The sequence below is a fragment of the Phaenicophaeus curvirostris genome, chromosome 17, assembly GCF_032191515.1.
Source record: "Phaenicophaeus curvirostris isolate KB17595 chromosome 17, BPBGC_Pcur_1.0, whole genome shotgun sequence".
Taxonomy (NCBI): Eukaryota; Metazoa; Chordata; class Aves; order Cuculiformes; family Cuculidae; genus Phaenicophaeus; species Phaenicophaeus curvirostris.
Window position 1 is genome coordinate 9,155,321 of NC_091408.1, and position 25,389 is coordinate 9,180,709.

Sequence of the window (25,389 nt, forward strand, 5' to 3'; positions counted from 1 at the left end):
TAAGATTTTTTTCCTCAAGCCTGGGATTTGAATTTAAAATTAAACAAACACAGAAAAGTCAAACTCTTGGAGGCAAAGCAAAAGCATTTGTCCTTAAAAACTGGTAGCCACACAAGCCAGCAAAATGGAAAACAAGTGACTGTGGACAGTAATCTGTGCAAGAAGATACAAGCCCATTTCAAAATGGGTTCACTTCATAATGCTACATCCATACATTTGGAGCTCATTTGTTATTCCCATGAGCTTTGAAAAACAAACCAACAAACTTGGTCAAGAAAACAAATGTTTTCATTAACTTCCGATACTTATTTTTTACTTTTTTAATTGTGTATCAGACCTCAGAGTGTTATTAGGAAGAAAGGGAATTGTAACTATAGCACTGCTGGAGAGCAGCGACAGAGCTGTCCATACCAACATCCGTAATGCAGAAAGTGCAGAACAGCACCCGAAGCACATCATCACCACCAGCTTGTGAGGGCTCTGGGAAAGCAGCGCAGCACTGAGTCACAGCCACAAGATAACACCAGGACAATTCTCACCATGGCTTCTATTTAGAAGGATGGCAGGTCCCTGGTCTCTCATTTCTCAAGTCAAGTTATCCAAATACTTGCTTCAAAATGTTTAAGAAAGGCTGAAGACTTTCTGGATTGATATACGGTAATTTTCAAAAAAAGTGTGGAACAATGGGAAAGTTCCAGAAAAGGATACTTAGAAAGGATAAATGGGGTGACCCAGATAATAAGAAGCCTGTCATCCTGGCATCTATCCCAGCAAAATAATGGAATAGCAGACACAGGACATGATTAAGAAAGAAAGGAAATAAGTAACGGCAATCATCAAGGTTTTGTGGAAAACAGTCTGTCAAACAACCTTCTATCTTTAGGACGGCAGACGTGGTGAACAGGGATAACAGTGTCCGTGGAACAGAATTCTGGAAGGCGGCTGATATTTTGATTGAGAAACCAGAACGACATGAAGTGAACACAGCAACATTAAATAAAAAACTGGCTGACAGGTGTCAAAATCTAATTTTAGATAGGAACCACTGAGTCAGTCCGTTTCCAGAGGGATCCTGCTGGGATCAGATCTTGGTCCCAGGGTATTTAACACTTCTATCCACATCATCATCCCCAATTAAATTTGAAAACAGCTATACTTAGAAGAGCAGTAAATTAAGATGAAGACAGGCTGCTGATGCCGAGCAATCCAGATTCCTTAGAAAAGCAGCCTGTAGCTGGACGACATCTGTTTTAATAAAGCCAAGCCACATGGCCAGGAACCCAAAATACATATTAATGGCTGTGGGCCAACAAGAAGCAGCCCTCATTCTCTGTTCCTGGAGCCAGAGGAGCTTGGGGCCAGGAGCACGGCAGCAAAGGCCAGACCTGGCCATCAAGGAGCCCAGGGCTGTCAACCCAAGAGCCAGCAATCCTCCAGTCCTCATGGGGTGGCAGCTGTTCTGCAGCCCGACTGCCAGGGTTACTGGGACACCAGTACTCGCACAGATGTCAAGGAAGAAGAAATAGAGGAAAATCAAATTAAATGAAACCGGTGGGGAAAAAAAAAAATCAAACTGGTGGAACACATAGAGTGTTTTGTCACCTAAGTCTGCTTTCATATCAATGAGCAGTACCTCAACCAAAAGACACATCGTTTTCACAGGTATTTAACACATCTACATCTACAATGATACCTGACTGGCAGGCGCTCCACAGCCAGGCAGCGCCCTGCAGCCCCAGCACAACAGTCAGCCTGGCTGGCACTAGGAGAGGCCCCTGGCCATCACCTGCAACTATCTCAGCTGATCCAGTGTAGAAACACACCTTCTGTGAGCAATTCACACCTCACTATTTACATGCCTGACGCACTGCTCCCTAGAGCCGTGTTACCCAAAGGGAACAGGCTGACCATCATGGTAGAGAGCCAAGTGGGTCCTTCTCACTCAGCAGCCCAGGGGCTCAACAGGCTCAAAACGCAACAGCAAAGGCAGATCCCATCATGGAATATAAAATGATGCAAGTCAGAGAGGGCGTTGTGCAGTGTCCACCCCAAGCAGAGCCCTCCTTGCTGGTACCTCCTTATGGCTGCACTGCTTCAGACTTCTCCCCTTTACTCCCCAAGGGCTTCTCAATATTCTGCAAAGACATTGTGATTTTTAAGAGCAATTAAAAACCATGTATGGAGGCTTGAACAGCCTCATTCCTTTGCACCTGCAGGTAGTAACAGTGGGGGAAGCTTGAGGACCCTGCATGAACTTCGGAAAGTTCATAACAAAAACTCAATTTAAAAATCCTCCTCCAGGCCAATATCAGATTCACTTATAATACTGATGATTAACACACAGCCTAAGATATATTCACTGTATTTTAATTGTCCCTAAAGGAAACTTCTGATTTAATACTGGAAGGTTTTCTAGCCAACAGCTCCATTCATTATCTGCTCATATGTTTTCATTTAATTAGGTTCTGATAATTTGAAATAGCCAGATCAGCTATGCACTAGCAATCTCAACTGAGTAATCCCTCAGCCCATAGCTAGACCTCCCACAATATTAGTCGTAATGCATTTTGGCGACGTTCACGAATCTTCAGTGGCTACGCTAATTAAACTTTATTGGGAATACTTTGTCACTTGTACATTTTAAAAGGCTGTGATAGACATGGCATTCACAGGTCATCAGTAAATGACCTAAATAGTGTTTTTTGACAGGATTATAAAGGGCTACAGAAGAAGACAAAGCTGTTACGCCTGCAGAGCATATAATTCTCTTTTCTTCTTAGCTTCTTGTTTCTAAAATGGAAAATTGCTTTCTTTTGCACCTCTGCACTTGATAACATTTTGCACAGAGAGTACCTCTACACGTATTACAGTGTCAGCACAGTGAGCTCTCCATATAGGTTTGTGTCTTTAGACACTGCCACAATAACAACAAAAATTAATTTGAATACAAACAACCAGCTCAGAGAAGACAGCTCTGACTGGCAGAACTGGTAATAATTTGCTAGTCGCTTTTGTTCAGCGCTTGGGAGCTTTGTCAAGGATCAAGCCAAGCTGTGGCTGGTGTTTCATCAGCAAAAATTAAAATCCAAAAAGGACAAGATCTGATGGCAAACATCACCTGTCCAGTAAAAAGTGAACTACAACCTAAACAGGGGAGTTACAGCTGGATGGAAAAAAATGGAATATTCCAACTTAACCATAAAGGATTCTGCAAACTTTTCTCTTGATTTGTATAAGCAGAGAGACAGGGTAGATGCAGCCTTCTGAAACATTACATGTTGTTATTGTCAAATCTCATGACGTTACACTGCAGCACTAAAATCAGTTTGACAAGTTATAAAGTGTCTAACCCCATGTTCTGGCATCCTTATAGCAACTGCTCCTCTCGGCATGGGGAAACTAGCACGGCAGAGTAGTTCTGGGGATTCTTTGCCGGTCCTACAACACATATTCTGGGTGTAAGAAGAAAAGCTCACAGACATCTTGCCAAGAAAAAACGCCACATGAGTTACATGAAGAAAAGACCATTGTATCAATAGATAAAGCATTAAAAATACCTCTAAAGATAGCTAGTATTATTATTAGTATTAATATTATTCTAATATGCACTAACTTTGAAAAGAGATAAAATCTGTTCTAGGAATAAATCTGAGTCTTAGCATAAGGAGCTCTGTACATCATTCTCCTTAACACAAACCACTAACTCCAGAAGTTCAGACTAACACCTCTTTGCATGCAGCAAGCGCATTATGCAGATGGTGACAGGTCACACTGCATTAGCCTTTCTTGTTCAGCACCGCTTGTGCTAAGCTGGGAGCACAGCAGAGAGGGAAAGGAGAATGGCAGAAATCAATTTAACCTTTTCTACTGTTTCTGACCCCCCTCCTTTTATAAGATGCCATGCATCCTTTGTCCTAAACTGGCCAAGTGAGGTTTAAACAGACATTCAGATGACATCCCACAGTGTATGGTTTCCTTCAAGAAACCATTTACACTAGAACAACCAAACGAGGGTTTGCTGTGTATCTCCAGTAGAAACTGAACAGAGAAATGATGATCTCAACTATATATTTAGCTCAGCATCCCTGAGACAGCTTGTATTTTTAGACGAGCTTGATAAATGTTGCATTACATTTAAGCATCAACGACAAGGTAGGTACATCTAGGGTTTTTTCTGTTCGCATAGTAACGAAAACAAAAATGTGTCCTTACTTGTATAATTCTGTTTTCTTGAAAACTGAGCTAAGTTAGCACTAGAAATCTTTGCATTTCAAATGTAGAGATGTTATTTAAAATCTTACTTCCTGTTAAGGCTCCTTTATGCAAACTAGCAACTTTGCTTCATAACCACTCCCAATGTCTTTGCATGAAGTATAAGTGAGATATCTGGGGCAAGCTCTACCCATTCGCAACATGCAACGCAATGGAAGTCTTGCTGCCATGTTAGTTGGTGCTGCTCCTCAAGAAAACTGCAGCTTCTTCACAGTCTCACAGACATTCACATATCGACTTCCTATTTCTCATATTTTTGTTCAGAAGAACTATAGGAATTAAGCCTTATGCAATGCCAAGGATGGCAGAAGCCCAAGACGATCGAGTTTCCCGGTCAGAAGACTATGTAAGAACAAGGTCTGGACTTTTTCAAAAAGATGCTTTAAACTACAAACAGAAACCAGAAAGAAATGTTGTTGTCTTGTAAACATATTCTGCCCTCAAGGTTATTTTTACAAAAAGAAGTACATACATTTACCTACACACCACAGACAGAAAAACATATACATGCACAAACACGCACACTCATGTTTTCTACGTATTCACCTAATCTGGAACTGAGTGAGAAATTTGAACTTGCAACAAGGATGCAGTCTTAACATCTCAATCTCTCATAAAGGCTTAATCTAGCAGTCGAGACACGGTAATGAACGGTGCTGAAAAAATAAAACAACGTGGAAAAAAGCATTTTGAAACTACACTCAACAGATGAACCTGGCAAGTAAGGACTTCTCCACTTTGGCAGAGGTTCTTCTTCAGAGATCATGCAACTTCTTTGGCATTGATAGCAGCCCTCGCGCAGCGCCAACAGCCCAGTCCTCATCTGCTACAAGAAATCAAGGCCATGACCTCCACACAGAGGCCTGGTTTGTTTTCCCACCTTGCTCTTCCCTTCCATCCCGGTGCCTGGGGAGCAGGCTCTGCAATGCAAAATTAGGTCAGGCTCCCTGTACAGATTGAACAACAGAATCAGCTCTTCTGCTGTCAAACATTTTCTCCGTTCTTCAGATGTATTAAAGCAGAAGAGCAAAAAAGAACATGAGTTACCCAGCCTAGAAGCCATTGGACTTCACCGATTCCAATTATACAGGGAATGTTACAAGCGGTAACAGTCGCTGGGCATTATTTAATTGTACCTGGATAACTGAATAATGCCTGGTAGATGTTTTATGTAGCTAATTACTTTAGAAAACAAGAGTTATTTTCATTACCCCATCCTACAGAATTGCAGTAGAAAGCATCAAACAGGCTAGGGAATACTTAATAGAGAGTGACACTTATCCAAGGAAAGAACTCTTTTCCACAAAAGCATCTGGCAAGGGGAGAAGGGAAGAAAAGAGAAGATTAGGCTGAGTGCCTGTCAGCTCCTGAACGGTGCCTCATATCTGACAAAGTCTGAGGTTTCCCAAACCACTTTGTTCATTATTTTGCAAACAAGAGATTTGAAGAACAAGTGGCAGAAACCTCGAGAGACAGTTAAAGTTATCTGTGTAAGCAGATAAGTGCAGCCACGTTCAAAGGGGAAAACTGTCCCACATATATTCATCTCCTGTCTCAGTTGCCACATCCTTTTCTCAGTTCTTGACAAACACAAGTGATGCTCTAATAAACACTCGGAACTGCTGCACTGATCAGTTCCATCTTTGCCATTTTGACCACCCTGGTCTCGCTGCTCCCTTCTTTTAGTGATATCATATCACACACCTGCAAGCTGCCTGCACTATCCAATTCACTATGCCTACTTTGTCCTAAATCTCACCCAGAATTCTGAGAGAGCATCTCTCTCCTCCTGTACATCAGCACGGCTCAATCACCTTCCACTGTTATTTAAACATACAGTTTTCCATGTGTCTCTAGCTTTGGAACAGACTCACCAAAAGCATCCACAAAACCATTTCATTTTTTCCTGAGATTTTCTCTTCCCTTGGTTCTGAAGAAAGTGCAAACTGTTGGTTGAAGGTGTGCTGAAAGGAGCCACCATCATCAATTCCCTGTATCTATATGCACCCCTTTATCTATTTACATAGCTCTCAGGGGATGAGATGGTTTCTCTTTCTGCTTATAAAGGGCAAACACATCAAGTCTCTGATCCACAGGAGCTGTGAACCACTGCAGTAACAGAAAATATAATAACAACATGGATGGGATGTGCTTGCTATCTAAATTTCATTATGGATGCTGGACAAGAATGAACCTATACTGGTGTTTTTGGCTATAATGTCCCCACAGCTCACGTAGCACACACCACATCTGAACTCCCAAGTTGTAGCATGGCTGAGAGGGAGCTCCCTCACAGACAGCCCACGACAGCAGCAGCCAGGACCACACAGCAGCCACCTGCAAATGCTTCTCAGCCACTCTGTGCAGGCAAATACACATTTGGGTTTACATTATTTGAGTTTCTAAATTAAACCTCTTAGCAGCAAGCCAGAAGCCAACAAAAGCCACCAGTTAGTTTTCACATTAATTACAGCACTCTCCAAGACAGGAGAAATGGTAATTACTAGAAATGGTAATTACTAATTTAATCTAGGCAGTGCTGCTGGAGCAGGAAATCCGTGCAGCCTGCAACACACCTCCAAGGGAAGGCATTCTGCTCTCACTCACTGCCTTTGTTTTTGCTCTCCAACCGTGCCAATTATCTCCTTTATTTTCAGTAACATCTGTCCTCATTATTGCCACGGTGGGCAGCCCAGTCGTGACAAGCTGCCCTCCCTGTCCTCCAGCCACAGCCTTCTCCTGAGACTTCCAAATTCCAGTGCCCCAAGCCAGTCACGTGCCACCTCTTCACAGCCCCACTGCCTGCAGCTGCTCTGTTTCAAACACACTTAACAGCCAAACATCCAACTCTTTACAGCTGCTACTATGCAAAAACCACATTTCAAAACAGGGGGACACAAATAAGACACAGGTCCCCAGAGAAGGAACTTTTCAATGTTCCATCCCACGCAGGATCCCAAAAACCAAGACGGGTGGGGAACGGTTGCTCTTTTCGCTGTTTTTCTGTTCTTCTCAAAAGTATGGAAAGCCTGCTGAAAAGTTCTATACAAATTACAAACAGGTCAAATTCTGCTCTCAAAGATACACAGGTGACACTCACTAACATGAACCAGAGCCACACAGAAACAGCTGAGGGCAAGTTTTTATAGTAACTTAAACAGGTAATCCTCAAATCTATATGGAAGTCACAACAGACCAGTAAGCATCCAATTAAGACAATCCAATTTAACATTCATGGAAACAAAGAATTCTGATTTCATGGGTTCATTCTATTCTTAAACCTATTATCTAGATACACTTCCCAGATATTATTGTATAATACAGTCTAAGATCAGATAGACCCACCAAATGCTGGAAACACCCAGGATCTAAAATTGAAGCTGGAGTACAATCTCTGGAATATTTTGGCTTTGACAGCTTTTAAAAACAAATGTAGGTAAAAAAAGCTGAAGGACTTCGATGACAGAATAAAGCTCTTAAATGCTGCACATATAAGCCTCTTATACTAAATTTGTAGGTAAATTAAATTATTCAATTTGCACATTAATGTAGAGTGACTGCGATGCATCTATCCCAGCTTCTTCGGGTTTTATGTTACTTGAGCTGATCTTCATTTGCATGCAAGAAAGCCCGGAGTAAAATAAACCTGCTCTATGTTTGGCTGAAGACGTCATTTGGTTTTTATACAAGGAATCAAACATAATTCTGAACTAACATATTGGATAAAGCTTTTCCTTTGCATTTCAGCTAAGAATACTTGCAGTACCCAGAAAGCAGCACCACTTCTTTACCAAGTAACCAAGTTCAGATTTCTGTAGAAGCAAAGGCAATTACAAAATTAAGACAATCTTTGCTAAAATGGCATAAATCTCTGCTTTATGCACTTAACCAGATTTGCTTGGACTGAAGCAATTCCTCTCTAGAGGTCAGTGCACAGTGTGAAGCATCATTTGAGCTATTTTACTCATACGGTACTTGAGATGTTGTGCATGGTGCAAAGGCTTCTCCCTGTACTGCAGAAGCTCTGTCACTCTCCAGATTCTTTCCTGGTGAATTATGGTAAACCCAGGGCACGATGTGGAAAAACAGCAAGGACACTGGAGGACTACACAGGATGATCACTGAAGCCGGGGTGCATCCAGAACTGAAGAACAGTCACATTTTCAGCTGAGCTGTCCTAACCCAAACACTATTTGATGAGGTGGCAAGCTCAGGTTAACAGCATTACCGTATGGGATTTAATAGGATTTTTGCAAAGAGGACTCAAATCGTAGCTTAGCTGAAATAGTCTTAAGATACGGATAATATAACTCCTCCAAGAATATACTTGCTCTCAACTTTCAGTATTAGAATTTGCTTTATTAATTTGATTTCACCAAATGAGAAGGGAACTTAAAATTTTTCTAGGACAGACGTGAGAAAGGAAAAAAAAAGCTTATTTCAATGCGTGCAGTTACTGTAGAATTGGTATTGGAACCAAGAACAGTAAAATAATTGTTTAAAAAGAAGCTAGCTTCTGCCTCAAGAACTCACAGGCAGAGAACACGGATTAAATACATCACTTTCATTGTTCGGCACTACTGTATGACATCCAATCAAAGTAAACAGCACACGCACTTAGTTTAAATTGATAAGCAATTTAGCAAAGAACAAGCTGTAATATAAAGATTTTGCAACATCTTCTGTGACAAATACCTTGGTATTTATCATGTGAGGGCTTGACTGGAAAAGACTTCAGGAGAAGAATTCTCTATGAAGAATGTAGTTTCTTTGCTGTCTTGGCACTGGTAATACCTATCTACCTGTATACATAAACATGTATGTACGTACACACACACCTGCACATAAACATCCAGATTTTATACTGATGGTAACTGTCAGGAATAAAAGAAAACAAAAATAGAAAAAAAAAATAGAATAAAAGGGGCCAAAAGACCTAACCTAAGCACAATCTCTATGTTCTACACTACGATAAAGAACAGCCTTGTCACAACTAATTTCCTGGCTATCGGCTCCTAAGAGGATGAAAGCAGTGTGGAAGAGGTAATCCCTTGTGCCTCAGCAATTAGCACGCACAAATATTAATGTGGTTGCTTACAGGACATCGATTACTTTGTTCATGACTCTCAGGAGGGCCACCCCAGAAGGGAAGTAAAGCAACCCGCAGTGATGGAAGGAGGAAAAAGCAGTCTGACAACTGCCGCTGATACGGTATCAGCCATAGCCTCATGACTAGGAGAACTGGACTGTGAGCAAGGATTTGGCTCCAGTTCAATTGCAAGAATCACTGGGCTCTTCTCTGTAGGCTTCAGACACAGAAGAGAGCACGTCTGCTATACTGCTGCTCACAATATCCCTCACTTACCTTCCAAAAACTGTATGCTTCTTGTCCAGGTATGCACAAGAGCGGAATGTGATGAAGCTGGAAGGAATAAAGACGTAACAGTTAGCAGACAATCGCACTGACATTCAACAACAGCCAGCAATGCTCTTAGGCTCTTCTCTGGGAGTCCCCCTGGCCAAACATCCTGTAATCCCCCTTTTGCTTTGTGGGGTTTGTCTTGGATTTCTGGTGCTCTAATTTCTCATTTTTATACCATACTATGACTTGCATGAAGTCCAAAATTAATCTCAGCATTTGCCTCCTTGGCCAGACAAGCCCTGAGAAGCTCCAGCAGGAAAGGGAGACGCGCGTCTTGCTTGAAAAGTACATTTCTTGTGCATGACAGGGAGCTTGTACCCAGCAAATGCAGTTAATGTAACACAAAAGCTCTTTGCCAGTGCAAACTTCTGTCTTTTAGGAGATTTAATTTTAGTATTTCTCCTCCATTAAATTTCCACACATTTTTCCTCTGGACAGAGCAAATTTGTGCTTTGGATACAAACAATGCAGAAGAACACTTCCAAGTGTCAGATGTAATGAACACCTCTGAAGATTGGATTCTTAATTTTTAATTAATTGGACTTTTAATTTTTGGGAGTTGTATTTTTACACTTAAACGTGGGAATTAAACTACTAAATCCAGAGCAACATTTACTACTGAAACTTCTCTATACAGCCTCATGCTTCTTTGGAAGACTTGGAGTGCAAGTGTAGGAGACAGAGGTTTCCACACCATGGTCTGCAGACAACGATGGCCCATCTTGGCTGCACATGCAGTGCTGGCTCTCCTCTCTGTCTCCATCTGTTACACTACATTAGAGACAGCTAAAAATATATAAGCATTCCAAAAGCACTTTTCCATATAAGCAACTGCCTCAGGAAGTTATATGATTGCAAATAGGAGGGGCTGCAATCTGCCATACCAGCTATTAAGACGTAGCTTGCCCTAGGAAAGCTTTGAGATGCTGTGCAGAATGCAAACTCCTACACAGGGCAAACATTACAGCTTAGCCTTCTGCATGGGTTCTTTGCTCCACATCATTCCCAGATACTCAGTACTTAAGTTTATCAAGTGGTCAGCTACATAGCATTGTAATAAAAAAAAAATAAATCCAAGTACTAGCAAACATACAGAGAAAGCTTCTCATCCATCACCACAGTCAAAATAAAATTCAGAACAATGGAATTAACATAACCCAGGATGATCCCGGAGGAGCAGTGACCCAGTTCACTCTGCACTGCAGTTCCTATCGCCTATGGGGAGAGCTATTCACTCAGTTCCTAAGGTCACAACCACTGCCAGAAGTATCTTAAACATTGCCTAGGAAGTTTTATAAATGTGGGCAGCTGGAGTCTCTCAAGGACTTCACACATAAAGGAATTTCATATTTCATTTGCAAATTTTAGGGAAACATAAGATACATTTACAGCAGCAGATGATGTGACTCAATATGGCACAGCACTTGTGAACTGTCTCTAACTGCTGTTTCCAGGATCCTTCTTTTTCCTTTTTTTTTTAAAAAAGCCTCCCCTCACCCCTAATCTAGCACCTGAGTGCTGGCAGTAACGTCCAAATCCAAAATAAGCTCTACAGCAACCTGATCCTGCAAACTTCCCAACATGTGCCTAGCCTTAAGTATGCAACTAAGCCTATTAAAGGCCCTTGTGTTCAATTAAAGCTAACCACACTGCTGCAGAGTTTACAAGCCATGGTAGGACGCAGCATCACGAAGACCACCACCAAGAATTCCTTCCCTCCCTGGCCCCAGTACACAGCATTGTACACACACTCATTCTCCCTCTCTCTCTCTCTTTCCTGAGATTCCCAGTGAGGGCAGGACTTGAAAAAGCAACCAATAAATAGTTGGCTCAAAGTGACACAGAATATTCTCAAAAGACTGCAGGTAAACACCTGGATTAATGTTACACATAGAGAAGGCTATTACAACTTCAATATCTTTAAATTGTATTTGTTATTCCTGCTTCTTCATTAATTTTTCCTTGCTTTAGTCTTCATTTTGTTCTTGTACACTGAAAATCAAGTCATTCTCAGCCCCAGATGTTGCACTCCACCACTTCTGGGTTCCACACATTCCAACAGTGCAGAACTCATTTATTTAAAATCAGGTGAGTAAAAAGAAGTAACATTTCTATAGAGTAGATGTTTCGTTTTATTAAGCCCTTTCAAAACGTTCAATACGGGACTAAATTTAAACAGAGTGGAGAGGTGAATGATCTTACAGGGGAAACAGTAGGGGGATACTGACAAAAATGAAAGAATAAACCAACTTGAAATCATAAACCCATAAAAGACAAATCAATGATGATACAAGTTGTCTTGCTGCCCTTCATTTTGCTCATACTCTGAGTAACAGCAGCTGTATCTGCCCTGATTCCAATATGCAGCACTCGACAGAATATTTCACTTGACTGAACTTTAAAGAGTAGCTCATAAAATGTCATTTGTTTACTTAACAGAGTAAGACACAATGTCTAGAGGGAAACAATAAAACACAAAGACCAAGTGACTACTTACAACTGTGATTTGTTTGTGTTGGGTCCCGAGTTGGCCATACTGAGAATCCCACGCCCCGTGTGGGACAAATTAGGCTTAAATTCATCTTTGAAAGGTTTTCCCCAGTAAGATTCTCCTCCTTAAAAAAAGAAAAGATGACAGAATAAATGCTTGGCTTTGCTAGTTTCCCACTACATTTTATAAAAGGCACTGGCAATAAAGTCAAGGTTTCTGTGACTTCTGACTACAATGTATATAACACATTGTTACGCCACCCCTATTGTGAGGATAGTATTTCTGCACACCCTTGAAATCAGATGCTTATAACTGGCAACACAATTCTGAGCCCCAATACTATCAACTGCAACAGACCAGACTGGTTTTCAAGAGCATTATGCATCGTGTGCCGAAGGATCTTGTGTCAAGGATTTATTTTTATACTGCTGGACCACCATCCTTTTTCTTTTTTGAGACATTAAATCTTTAAAACTGGCTTCCTGACAAAACACAGAGCAAAGAATTACTGATTTAATTGCGCTCTGAATATAGCATTGCTCCCGGAAATAAAGTATCAGGGAAATGGAATACGTTCACAGAATCAACTAAGAACAGGGGCTATAAGCTCAAATGCTTAATTCGTGGCTAAACAGTAAAGAATGACGATATCCTTTCCTCCAAAATAAAAGGCAAAAATTAGATATTTGGAAAATTGGACACTTGAAAATTAGATATTTTAGATCACTGGATGATATAAACACTCAAATGCAATGAAATCAAAAGGATGATGAAACTTTGCACAAACCACAGACCCAGCCTTCCCCAAAACTGATTTCTGTTCTGTGTCTGTGGATAGAAAGAGGGTCTGGGAGACCTCGCCTCCTGGCTGTCATTTTATGTCAGATCTGACATTTTCATTTGCACTTTCCTCCAGGTTCATTTGCAGTAAGAAAAAAGAAGGCTGAGATGAGTCATAGTTTTACAGTCAAATCCATAATCTTGTTTGACAAACCATGAAAAAATATTTCACCTTAGGATAGTATTAAAAATAAAACAAACAAAACTATCCAAGCAGGCAGCAAGGCTGGTCCATCTGCAGAATTGGCTCAGAATCCTCTACAGTAACTGTATCCCTTGCGAAGCAGGAGGTCAGTAAAGGATCTGCCACGCTCAATGGCTATTTCCACATGCAATACAGAAAAGCAATTTGATGATACGGCTGCACAGGCAAAAGGCAAATAAAACCAAGGAATAATCCAGGCTTCTACTGAAAACCTTACGCAGAAAATGACAGGAGTGCATCAAATGAGAAATGAGTTTCAGATGTTACCACGAAAACAAAGCACCACAGGTGGACAGCTGCAAGTGCACGTGGAACTATGTAAGCTAGGAATTTTGGAAGAAACTGACCCACATAAAACCCCAATTAATCATGTTCAAAAGACCTATTAATAGAGCGGAGTGCAGCCTGCTCTGCAATGTGACAAGAGGCAGTAAAAGGGGACAAACCCTGCAGGGATTTTCCATAATCAGGTGTAGAGGAGGAGTGATTAGTTCAGCAATCTTTGGCTATTAAAAATCTTAAGTTCAGCTAAATTACAACAACTTGATCCCATATGCCAATCTCTTTCAGCAATGGGTGAACGGGTTATAGCACAGCTGCCCCAAGCTCTGCTGTCTTGCAGATGGAGCCATGATCCAGCTATTCTAGCCAAATCCAAAGTCTTCAACGTATGAGGAAACATCTCACCAGACGCCTGTAATTTTATTTCCTAGGTTACTTGTGCAGTGCCCCGGTTACCTCCTTGTTCAGGAAAGCAAAGCTGATGCAGGTTAGTAAATACAGCATTCACTGTGCCAGCAGATGTTACCCGAACCAGAAACACAGCTGCAAAGCCTGAAGAGCCACCACCCATCAACAGCATTGTGCTCCGTTCCTCTGTCCCTTTCACAGTTTTCACCCTTCCCCTTCAATCTGGTGAGGTCGGGCTCCTTGCCTGCTCCACCCTGCCGGTGCTTCAGGCCCCCCATTGCTGTTCTTGGCCATGGCCAGAGCTCTTTGCACTTGAGTAACAAACTTCACCTGGACTTCCCTTTGAGAAATACAGCATTTTGATTCAAAGGACCCCTTGAAGGCACTCCTAATGTAGAGCAGATGCACTTGTTACAGACCCTAGCCCAGAGGAGTGTTTGTCACTAGAAATGTGCAGAGAAAAGAATCATAGAATGATAGAATGGCTTGAGTTGGAGAGGACCTTAATGATCCACCTCCCCGTCACGGGCAGCAACACTTGCCACTGGACCAGGCTGCTTGAAGCCTCACCCAGCCTAGCCTAGAACACCTCCCCAGAGGGGGCAGCCACAACTTCTCTGGGAAACCTGTGCCACTGCCTCATCATCTTCATAGTTAGGAATTTCTTCCTGATATCTAATCTAAATCTACCCTCTTTCAGTTTAAAACCGTTATCCCTCATCCTATCACTAAGCTCCCTGTTAAAAAAGCGCCTCCCCATCTTTCCTGTCGGCCCCCTCTAAGTACTGGCAAACACTAACAAATCTCACTGAGATGGAGCATGGCAGCAAGGGGCCAACCCCCTGAGTCATTTACACCCTTCCTATGCTTTTAGCTGACACTGTGGAATTACAGCATTGACAAACTACTCAAAGAATGCAGAATCAACCCTGAAGCCTTTGCTGGTCATAAAAATAATTGGAAAGGAAAAAGGAAAACCATGAATGACAGAGATTCTCTCTTTTGGACACAAGCAACCAGACCCAAGAGCTTGCAGACAGGAGCGATGAGCTGTGATCTTTAGGTTTTGGAATATTTATTTTTGTATGATTTCAGTTCAGATCACACACTGCAGGTCAGAATTAATCTCATGTGGATGAAGGCTACCTCTGATTCATTCCAGTCCTCTGGAAATCAGGGCTATTATTTTAGTGGATGGTTACAGCATGAGCTCCAGTCCCTGCCTGCCATACAGCTGTTTCCAAGGCTAATTCTGGCTGCCCGAGAGCTGCAGGCAGGAGCAGAGAACGGCCTGTGCAGTATTAGCCTAAAAGGCCAGACATCCCGTAAAGGACATCGCTGAAGTGTCTGTGGAGGCCTGGCAGCACCCACTGGCAAGGGGCAGGGGACACACTGCAAAGGCAGCAGGACAGGAACAGCTTGGGGGGGTTGGATTTTTAAAAGAAAAATATCAGATTTCAAATTTAAGAATGCTTTAATTAAAAAAAAAAAAAAGGATTCTCCTTAAATTAAACCCTGAACATGCCATTTGTCAACTCCTGCTAACCTCTGGAATTATTCCAGGCTTCAAGTATCTGTTTGAAGCACTACCAGACAGAGCAAGCCAGAAGATGGTGAGTTAAATGTAAATATTTTTTTTATTACTGAAACCCACAATCGCTTTCTCTCTGAAGATTAAGCACAGATCCCTCGTTAGTCTACTGCCATGGCAGCGCAGTGCCTAATGCTCAGCTGAGCAGGAGGAATTTTAGATCCTCACATTTTACTCTATGACAGAGCTCAACGTAAACGTGCAAAAATAACCCACAGGCTCCAAACTTATAACTAATAATTATGAGGCATTCAGGAGCATCTAGGAGATTTTACAGTGTTTATTTCCCCCCTGGCTGGGAGGTGTGGCTCTGCCATCTCCCTTGCTTCCGGAAAGCAGGATAGACGCAGACAGAGGAGGTGGGATTGCTGCACTGCCAACCTCTACCTCACATTATGCTCCCGGTGCATGCCATAAAGAGGGGGGGCTCCTTCTTGTACTCCCCAAATCTTCCTCTGAGAGCACACAGAGCACTGCTGACTATATATGGAGTCACGATGATGCAAAAACCTCCCCCCAAAGCTGATGTGCCAGCCTACTAGCAAAACCCATGGAAAATGAGAACTGACTCTGGGTGTCTGATCCACAGCAGGCAGCGCTGCCTGCCCCTCCGCCTGCCTCTCAGCTTACTCCCTGATAAGATTATCTTCTGTCACAGCAGAGCTGTGTGCCTGCTGGACTTGTAAATGTTTCTGAGATCCTATTACAAAAAGTGCTGGAAAAACATTCTGGGGACTTCTGTGCTAAAGTCAGAGGGGTTCACATGGCAACAGACACAGCCCCACTGGCTGGACTGGTGCTGTGAGTGTAAATGGAAGCAGGACTATTAACCCCAAACACGTGGGTCTCCTGTTTGCACAAAGCTGGAAATTTACTTGGGATCGGCCACAGAAATCCACTGGCCTTCTTCTAATAGCAGCATCTATCCCGTGCAATGTCAAAGCCTTCAGGAGCTGGAAGGAGGTTTTGCACAATTCTACATGCCCACCCAGATAGTCAAGATGCAAAGCTGAAGGCAGCTTGGAGCCACTTCCCCACCTTTTTAATAAAAGAGAAAAATTCTCTTAAATTAAAGAGGTGTTTATCTAATTCCCACTCAGAGATGGAACCAAACAGACCACACAGCTCATAGAAAAAATGAGACTGCTCATAGTCCCTGGCCATCCAGAGTGGCAAGATATATTTAACTTGTAACTGAAGCACAGTTAGTTATTCAGCCTCATATCTGCATCTTGTGCTGACAACGAGAAGGTGAATAGATCTAAACTGACATCTGAAGCAATCACACATTAGCAACTGTACAGAAAAAAGCCACATTTTCAGACTGTCTTTTGAACTAAACCAGCTTAGTCTTTGGCAGTCTTTGTTCCTTCTAAAGGCATTTTCTCCAGAAAGTAATTTTTCAGGTAAAATTACAGAAGTTGTACAACTTCCTTGCAAAGAGCTGAGAGATGCACCTAAAGCTTCAGAAATGCAGTATTCCAAAAGCCAGGTGTGGGCTGGGAATCATCATTCATGACAGCTGTGATTTTAAATAAATCCTTCCTTTTTCTGGCATAAAAATTGCTAAGCAGTGGTAAGGAGGTGGGAGTGCTCTGATTCACAAAAATGATGGCTTACTTTCTATAATTTTCTTCTTGTCATTTGGAACAACGAGGTACATAATAACATTTGACACTTCGCAGAGCTTTCCAAGTGAGATTCCTGAATCATTTTGCAAATATGAAAGCCTTCACCCAGCCAGTGAGTGCTTCTCCCCTCTCAGAGAAAAGGAGACGGTACCTTCATCCCCACATACCAGAGACTGGATTTTCACAAGGGCTGTCATGGAGAAGGAATATATAGCTAGATAAAAAGGGCTTGCTCTTGTCTTTTTGCTGAGCTTCAATCACACTCAAGAAAAGGGGCTCTAAAACTGGTTACATTTTAGGAACTTGCCTTCTTAGGAAAACACATTGCAGAACTGACCAAGTTTGTCCCGGTTCTTTGCCACTGATAGTTCAGAGGAGCTCTGCTTGCCAACAACCCAAATGCAATTCCCATCTACCAGTGGTATTTAATCTTGGACTTTTACAGCCATTATATGCCTCCTTTGTGCCCTCCTGGATTCATACACAACAGAGGCACACACATGCCTATTTATGAGACCTTCCAACATGCTGCCAGTAAGAGCAGCTGAAAAAAATGCCTTTGACATTTGGCAAATGTAATGTTTTGTGTATAGTTTTCCCTTTTTCATACAAAAGGGTTAGGATATTAAACCTATTTTTCCTACATGCAAATTTCCTTCTACTATTTGGAACACTGAAAATACAGAGCAGCTGCTCCACTTGTGCTAGCAGAAATTTGACAGAATTACTCACAATGTTCAACCACTCAGTTGTTATGAACAGCAGGAAAAGATACATCATAAATCTAAAATTCATTTTCAGGTAATTAATCATTACAAAGAATGACCATGAGTCAGCTTATTGCTCTGAATACTGCCTCTATGGGTGGTTATTTTGTTAAAAAAGAAATAAGCTGCTGCAGCACAATACAATTTCTCCCGGTAGTCTTATGAAATATGAAGTTGAAGGCTATAGAAAATGAGTTTGGTCCTCTGAATCCGTGTCAGCCTTACAGGACTGAGTATCTAACTGCCTGAGCAACACAGGTCTGCCAGCTAAGCTGAGGTAAAACTCTATTCCCCACTCTTTTCCTAGTGTGGTATCTCAGCTTCTAGATGCCATAATGCTAATTTCCACTATCCCCCATCCCAAGGGTAACTGCGAAGTACCAAGAATCAGTTGTCCTCATATGTGTGCTGGGTCACTTTCATGAGTCTAATATGAGACTCAAAAAGGACACGTTGGGGTGTTGAAGAACAAGCAAAAAAGTAACAATGATCAGTGCTGCTTACAGATAAGAACATTCAGCTCAAGCAGCCGGGAAGTGAACACTGGGTGCCAGCCAGCCTGGCATTTTACATCTGTGAAGTGTTTCCAAAACACAAATCTAGGTGTGCCCAGAGCACAGCGGCGATCTGTGTACACACTACATGTAACTTTATGTCACGTTGTACTAACTGTGCCCAAACCCACTCAGAAGCTGAACAGTCCTGGGCCTAGTTAGCGATGGAGTGGGGTGATCGTCCAAGCATCTGGGTGTTGCAACCGTAAGCCTGGCACCTGTTGCTGAGCATGGGATGAATGTCAGATGACAAGAACTGAATGGTGGGAAGATTCTTGAGCAAGTCTGTTCTAGTTCCTGAGCTGATGAAAAGGAATAATTAAATAAATCTAACAAACTAAAAATATATGCAGGCTTAGCGCACCTTCACGCATCAGTTTGTATCAGTTTGAGTCCATAATCCTGGAGGTCTTTTCCAACCTAGTGATTCTGTAAAAGGGTGGGGTTTTCTTTTAAAGAAACAAATAAACAACCATCCCAAACTACTTGGCCAGAAAATTTCAGTTAAAGCAGAAGGTTCTGTGTGGAAGAGGAAAGAAAGGATGTTCTTTTTTTCTGAAGTCTTCCTACAAAATGTTCTAACAGAAACAATTCTGCCAGTTTAAAATACTGATGTTTAAAAGGTAACCTCAAATAGACTTCCCTATTGCCAACTGAAATATCTGGGAAGAAAGCTTTGTTCTACTCTCATGAGTCTCTGATATTACAGAAGTCAAGTTATTTACTTTCCCAGTAAACCTCTGAAGACCATTAAATCTTACGGACTTTTTAACTTTCAAATATGCATCTTTTGATTTTTATTCTAAGGAGCAGTAAGTCAAAAAATACTGAAATTCCTTCCAGCTGCCAGAAGAAATAAAAAAGGGAATTTATAATGCAAATAACATACAAGACCCAGGTAAAGAAGAGGTAAAAAGTACTAAATCCCACCGTGTTACTCCGAAGCTTTCCTAACATCAATGCCTGTGATCACACTAATAATGTGCAAACCAATAGACCGAAATATTTACACCCTGGCAGCTCAGGAGAGCACCACCATGGGCTTACGCCGCTGCCGAGGTGCACCCTCCTCTTGTTGTGCTGCTGCAGAGAGGACCGAGCCAGGCAGGCCCCTCAGGTCTGGCCACCTCCTACAGCATGTGGCTTGAGAGTTGCAAGTGACATTTCAGCCTCACATTCAGTGCTCAGGATCTATTAGGCAGTCAGGAACAAATCCTGACAGACTACTTGCACTCTGTGAACTATCTAAGAGGCTTCATTTAAATAAGTATTAAACACACAGGCGTGACAGCTCAAGAGGAATCTAGTAGCCCACCAGGCTGTCAATTTACAACATTTGCCTGCAATATTATCATATTCATTAAGTCAATAAGTAAGGACAGCTAAAATTCAGCTGTCTTCAAAAAATAAACCTCATCCAGTTACAAAGAAGATGGCTGCACCGTTTGGACTCTACAATAATTACAAGCAGTCTCTAAAAGTCTCCAACATTCACATCTGTTTAAGCATGCACTGTCCATTTTATCAGAACTTTAACAGTCCTGACAGATGTTTGCAAGATATTTTGCCTGGAATGTATTCATACGTAATTAAGAATGACAAGGAGGAAAACAAGATGGAAAAGACTAGAGGTCATTAGACTCCTTTGTTTAAATAACAGAATATACAGAGGAGGTTTTTTTCTCCTATGGACTTATCTGCATTTTACTTCCTACTTCCTTTGCCAGTAGAGCTGAGGCTTGACCTTCGATGCAGCTGTACTGCCAGCCCTCTGCCAACTGTTAATTGTGCTGTCTTACAATGCTTCTACCATTTGCACAAACAGAGACAAGAATGACATTGGCAAGTTAATTTTCATTCCACAGCAGGTTCTGAACTCCACCCTACAAGGGCGAAAGGTGTCTGAGTCAACCCATTAAATACCTCCCGTCTCCTGACACCTCTTTAATTTCTCATTTTAAAAGATGTTCTTAATTATGTCTTTTGAGATTTGAACCGAAACTCTCCTTGTAACAAAATCAAATCACATTTCTTCTGACAGCCCAAGCATATATGGTAACAAGTCTTGTTAATGGACTTTTGCCATCAAAACACAAAACCCTTAACTAGCTTCAAGTCTTAGAGTATACAACTGTTCATTATCACATGCAATAGAGGAAAAGCTGTTGGGCAACGCACATTACTTACAAAGTAAATAGAGCTAAAATATTTAACAACCACAAAGACATCTTTTATAGATGACTTGTGAGCACACACAGAAGAATACAGTGCTTGCATATACAAGTGACACATGTATGACAGATGCATAGAACCCCCCAGGACCAGACGAGAAGCTGTGGAGGCTGGTTGACATCTACAACAGGGTAGATAAAAGGTGCAAACAAAAAATGAGCAGATTTACAGCAGCAACTAGAGATATTACATGGCATATCTACTGTGGTAGGTACATATCTACTGTACTCTGAGGACCCTCCAGCTGCTAAGTCTCCTGCCCATTTCTGATACAACTGTTATGCAGATCTCTAGCTAAGGGAGAAAGAATAGGCATTAAGAATTTAGTAACAGTGATCCCTAAAAGTCTGAAAAAGAGCATCTTGGGCTTTACAAGGCAATGGGCCGGGATAGGAGATGGCATCTGCTCATTTTACCAATTCCAAGGCAGGTCTCAAGTATTTCATTATCGCTGAATTTGAAAGCAACTTCTCATGAATGTGTTTCTTCCTTTGTTCTTTGCCTTGGAAGGCCAGCTGTAAAATCATTATTATTTTTTTTTATTTGTTTATCTTCTGAAAGAAAAAGGAAGCAAGGACCTCAAAGGAATTCTGCATGGAAGAGTGCCCAAGTTTTAGACTGCAAATTTATCAGATGAAAGTCTGAGCATAGTTAAAATGGTCATAAAAATATAGCGCAAAAGCCTCTCCTTTGAAAGAGAAATGCCTACAATGTAACACATACCACCATTTAGTGAATTTTAATCTACAAGTTGCCTGGAAATAAATGTAACAACACAGCACATGAAGTGATAACAGCTTACTTGATTGAAACTCAAACTTACCTGTTCCTGTTCCAGTCGGATCACCTCCTTGGATCTGCAGAATTTAAATAAAATCAATAGATTACATATGTAACTGTGTAAATGACATTAAATAAAAGCCGTAACAGCCACTTCTGCTCCATTTTCTTCCTTCTACATCGTGTCATGTTGACAAGCTACCAGCAAGGAAACCATTACTACTTATTTAGAGCTTCTTTTATCAGCTGGCTGTCATCTCCTACATTACTTATTGAGGAGCAGAATGACAGTTTTATAAAAATAATAGGTCTCTTGTGGGTAAACAGGGAAAATAAACAGTCTTGAATGGGTTAACCAGATCATCCTTTTTATTATGTGCTGGGTTGTAACCTGCTTTTTAACTGAAAATGCGTTGCTTTTGGAACTGAAAAGGTTTTACATTTTGCCATCCATTCTCCACAAGATGGGATGGCAAGAAATGAGGGAGTACAGAATATATTCTGTATCTGAATCTGTACTTTCCAGTATTCCCCTCACTACCTGCAGGAGGAAAAACCCCGATGTGAAATCAATCTTTCAGCAACAAAATGAATCACTGTATATGCAGCATCTACAGAAATAATGTTTTACATTCTAATGCTTGTAAAGTGTCATGAGCAGCTTCACAGTAATAGCACTCAAGCACAATTTTTAATTGTGAGTTTAACTACGAAACGAGATAAGTGCTGTCAAAAGGAAAAAAAAGCTTTTTTTAGCATGACAGGATGGAATGTAACATTCAGTGATGTCCCTTGAAAGGTGTGCACTGCCTTCAGGGTCAGGCTGTTAATTCTTCTGAAAGGAAGTTGGACAGTTACGATATTCTAAGCTGCCTGGACTGTACCTATGTAAATTAAGATCTTGAACTACCAAAGCCAACTTTCAGGTTCACTGGGTGCTCTTTCACTCCTTCACAAAGGATGCCTGGGTACCCAGTCCCAGAATACACTCAGGAAAGGATGATCTGACAGTATCTCTGCAACCTGCAACAGAAATTCAGCCGTGCCCTTAAGTTTCCTCTGTATGGGATTTCAAGAGGCCACAGTATTACCTATACAAATTAGCATTCCCCTCTCTCCTTCTCTCTCCCTTTCTCCTTCTGTTCATTAACCACCCACCCACAGCTTAGGAAAGATAACAAAAGCCTTGCCAAGGCAATGATTCTCAAAGGCTTTTCCTAAAATGCCAGCAAAAGCACTACTAAATGCAGGGATGCTCCAACTGATCATTATTAGTCACAGTCAGTAAGACTAGTAAGTGCAAATTCAGTAAGTTAGGACAATTCTAGTTCTCATGGTATATTTAAAATACATCCAATGTAAGTTGCTACATGTGGAAGAAACTAAAACTGAATTAAGTTAAATAAATATTTTGAGGGTTTCCACATTACATGGGATTTGTTCAGTACTCACCACAAAATTACGAATTGATCTGTGAAATATTGTTCCATCATAATAGTTCTTCTTGCATAATTTGATAAAGTTTTCGCATGTTCGGGGTGTCTGAAAGACAAACAGAAGTTTAAATTAAGCAATACCTTTAGACAATCACATTGGTCACAACACTGTTTACAGGAATCACTTTTCATTTGTGCCTTGCAAAGAAACAATCACGTAGGATTCCTGAAGAGAGTGATAGGTTAGAACATGCTCTGTAACCATCCCTGTCTCTCTCCTTGGTTCCCAAGTCTCTCTTTTTTTTGTGTCAGTCCTCGTATGCTTGAAAATAATCTCTGTACGTAACCTTTCAAGTAAAATTCAACCCCTAAAGAACCACATGTGCAGCGTATGCTTCCTTTATAAGACAATATCATAACAGCCTTGATCCTATCATAGTGCTATTAGTTATCACTCATGAAAAACATCAGTAAGGATAAAAATACGTTTAAAAAATTTCTTCATGAATCAGAAATGGAATCAGCAGATTTTAGCCTAAGGCACTTCATCTCACAAGAATCAAGCACTCTTTGGAGAGAAAGACACAGTTAATAAGTTCTCTGGGGGGAATACAGCAACCTGTAATTAATTTTTTAAGAAAAATTAAATTAGGCGGAAGACTTGAGTCCCTCAGGAATACACACCAAACTGTTTTAAATTTGCACAACATTGATAAGCCAATACAGTTTTTCTACTTATATTCAAAACATGATTTGTAAAATATACATCAAAAAACCCTGGCTCTAGTAATGTATTTTTTATGTAGGACCTGTGCTGACCCTTCTCTCTAAATGGATTTCTAGTTATTCTGTCTTTTCTCAGAACTAAGCTTTTCAAATGCAACCGCAGAAATATTTAGCATACATGCAATAATCATTTCACCACACAGTCTTCTTTAAATAATTCCCACTAAATTGGTTCCCATGGTCACCTCATATATCACACAGATGCACTGGGCAGGTAAACAGCTCCTTAGCAACATCGCCTTTACCATTTATGGTGTTTTTAGTAGACACAAATAAATGGGTTTGCATTTCATCAATAATAAAACCCAGTTTCAGTCATGCAGTTTATCTAGAATATCTGGCTCAGGTTATTTGATTTATTCAAAGCAATTAATGTTCTTGCCAATTATCATACTGCCAAGCACATCTCAGGGACTTTTCAAAGCAGTATCCTGTCCAAGGCAGGAAAGGAGGCTTGCAGTTTATGGGGAAGGTGTAGCTCCTCAGTAAGGAAGTTCCCTTCTGCAGTGACCATTCAAACACAGCCAGTCTTTGAAGTCTGCGTTTCAACTACAAAGACTGATGAGAAACCGGTAAGAAGTACATGTAAACAAACCTGACTTTGCTATTTGAATGTAAGATCTTGTAGAAGATGTCAGACTCACAGTCTCAGGATGCAAAACTGTCTACTTCTTCAGAACCTCCCTCCACAGCACTCGCCTCACCCTGGTTTTGAGGGAGGAAGGGACAGCCACAGCCCCTGGAAATGCAGAACAGCAGGAGGCAACACTGCTTTCTTGCTGCCTCATTATGGGCAATGGGTTCCAGGCTCTCTTTGTGCTTCTGGCTGTTATTGCCTCAAATTGACCTCAACAGCAGCAGCAGCAGCTACCTTTCCCTTCTTTATTCCTTTTACAATAAGTAGGAAATGATTGGAATTCTATTACCCTGCTGCCTATGACTTAGACATCTATGTAAGAAAGTCAAGAGGAAAATGCCACCTCATTTTGTAAACTGTTGATCTGAAAGGTACCAACAGACACAAAGCTATGTTTTCAATCTACTGCAATGCCTTCTCAGAAGGATGTCTTAGGATAGTCCTAATAAGTCAAATTTAAAACTGAAGGAGGCTTTTCTGTCTGAAGGGTATGGTAAGGCAGCCTTAAGAAATCTTCCTTTTCTTCACTTAAGCTAGGATCACATAAATGAACATTGTGTCTCTGTACGATGTTCTTCAGCTTAAAGATACTTCTTTGTCCAAATGACACACAGTAAGAAAAAAAAACAACCTTATTTATACCAGAATGAGTCTCCCGCTCCAACTATGCTCCTATCTATTGTGTAGATGCCAGACAACCGTCTTTCAACTGTTGAAAATTCACACCTAAGACAAGTGGTAAAATTTTAATAAACCGTTTGAGACAGGAGTCCAGAAGAATAGTTATCCCAGAAGATGACACAAATGCTTTGCTTGGCTCAGGCATTATATTTAATGGGGAAACAGTCCAATAGTTTTCTCATTATATTCAAGTCTCGATTTAGCTAACACACTTATTAGGTAACTCTACATGGAAGTATCAGTTCTCTACCAGTTACAAGGCCTGGACAAATTTCAGAACTAAAAAGAATGCTACTAAGAACATCCATGCAAACAAAATAGTGAAAAGAAGCTGATTATGAAACCACAACTACTGGGAAAACATTAAAGAAAGG

At 41.1% G+C, this 25,389-nt stretch overlaps 1 protein-coding gene across 1 annotated transcript in view; it reads right to left on the bottom strand.

The window, feature by feature from the left end:
• Positions 1-25,389, bottom strand: part of PPIL2 (peptidylprolyl isomerase like 2) — a 158,047-nt gene that overhangs the window by 4,131 nt on the left and 128,527 nt on the right. Inside the window, exons 14-17 of the mRNA XM_069871089.1 lie at positions 22,928-23,017; positions 21,519-21,552; positions 12,192-12,309; positions 9,638-9,694 (exon numbers count right to left, since the gene is read on the bottom strand). Of these exons, the coding sequence (XP_069727190.1) occupies positions 9,638-9,694; positions 12,192-12,309; positions 21,519-21,552; positions 22,928-23,017 (299 nt within the window). The remainder of the gene's footprint in view (positions 1-9,637; positions 9,695-12,191; positions 12,310-21,518; positions 21,553-22,927; positions 23,018-25,389) is intronic.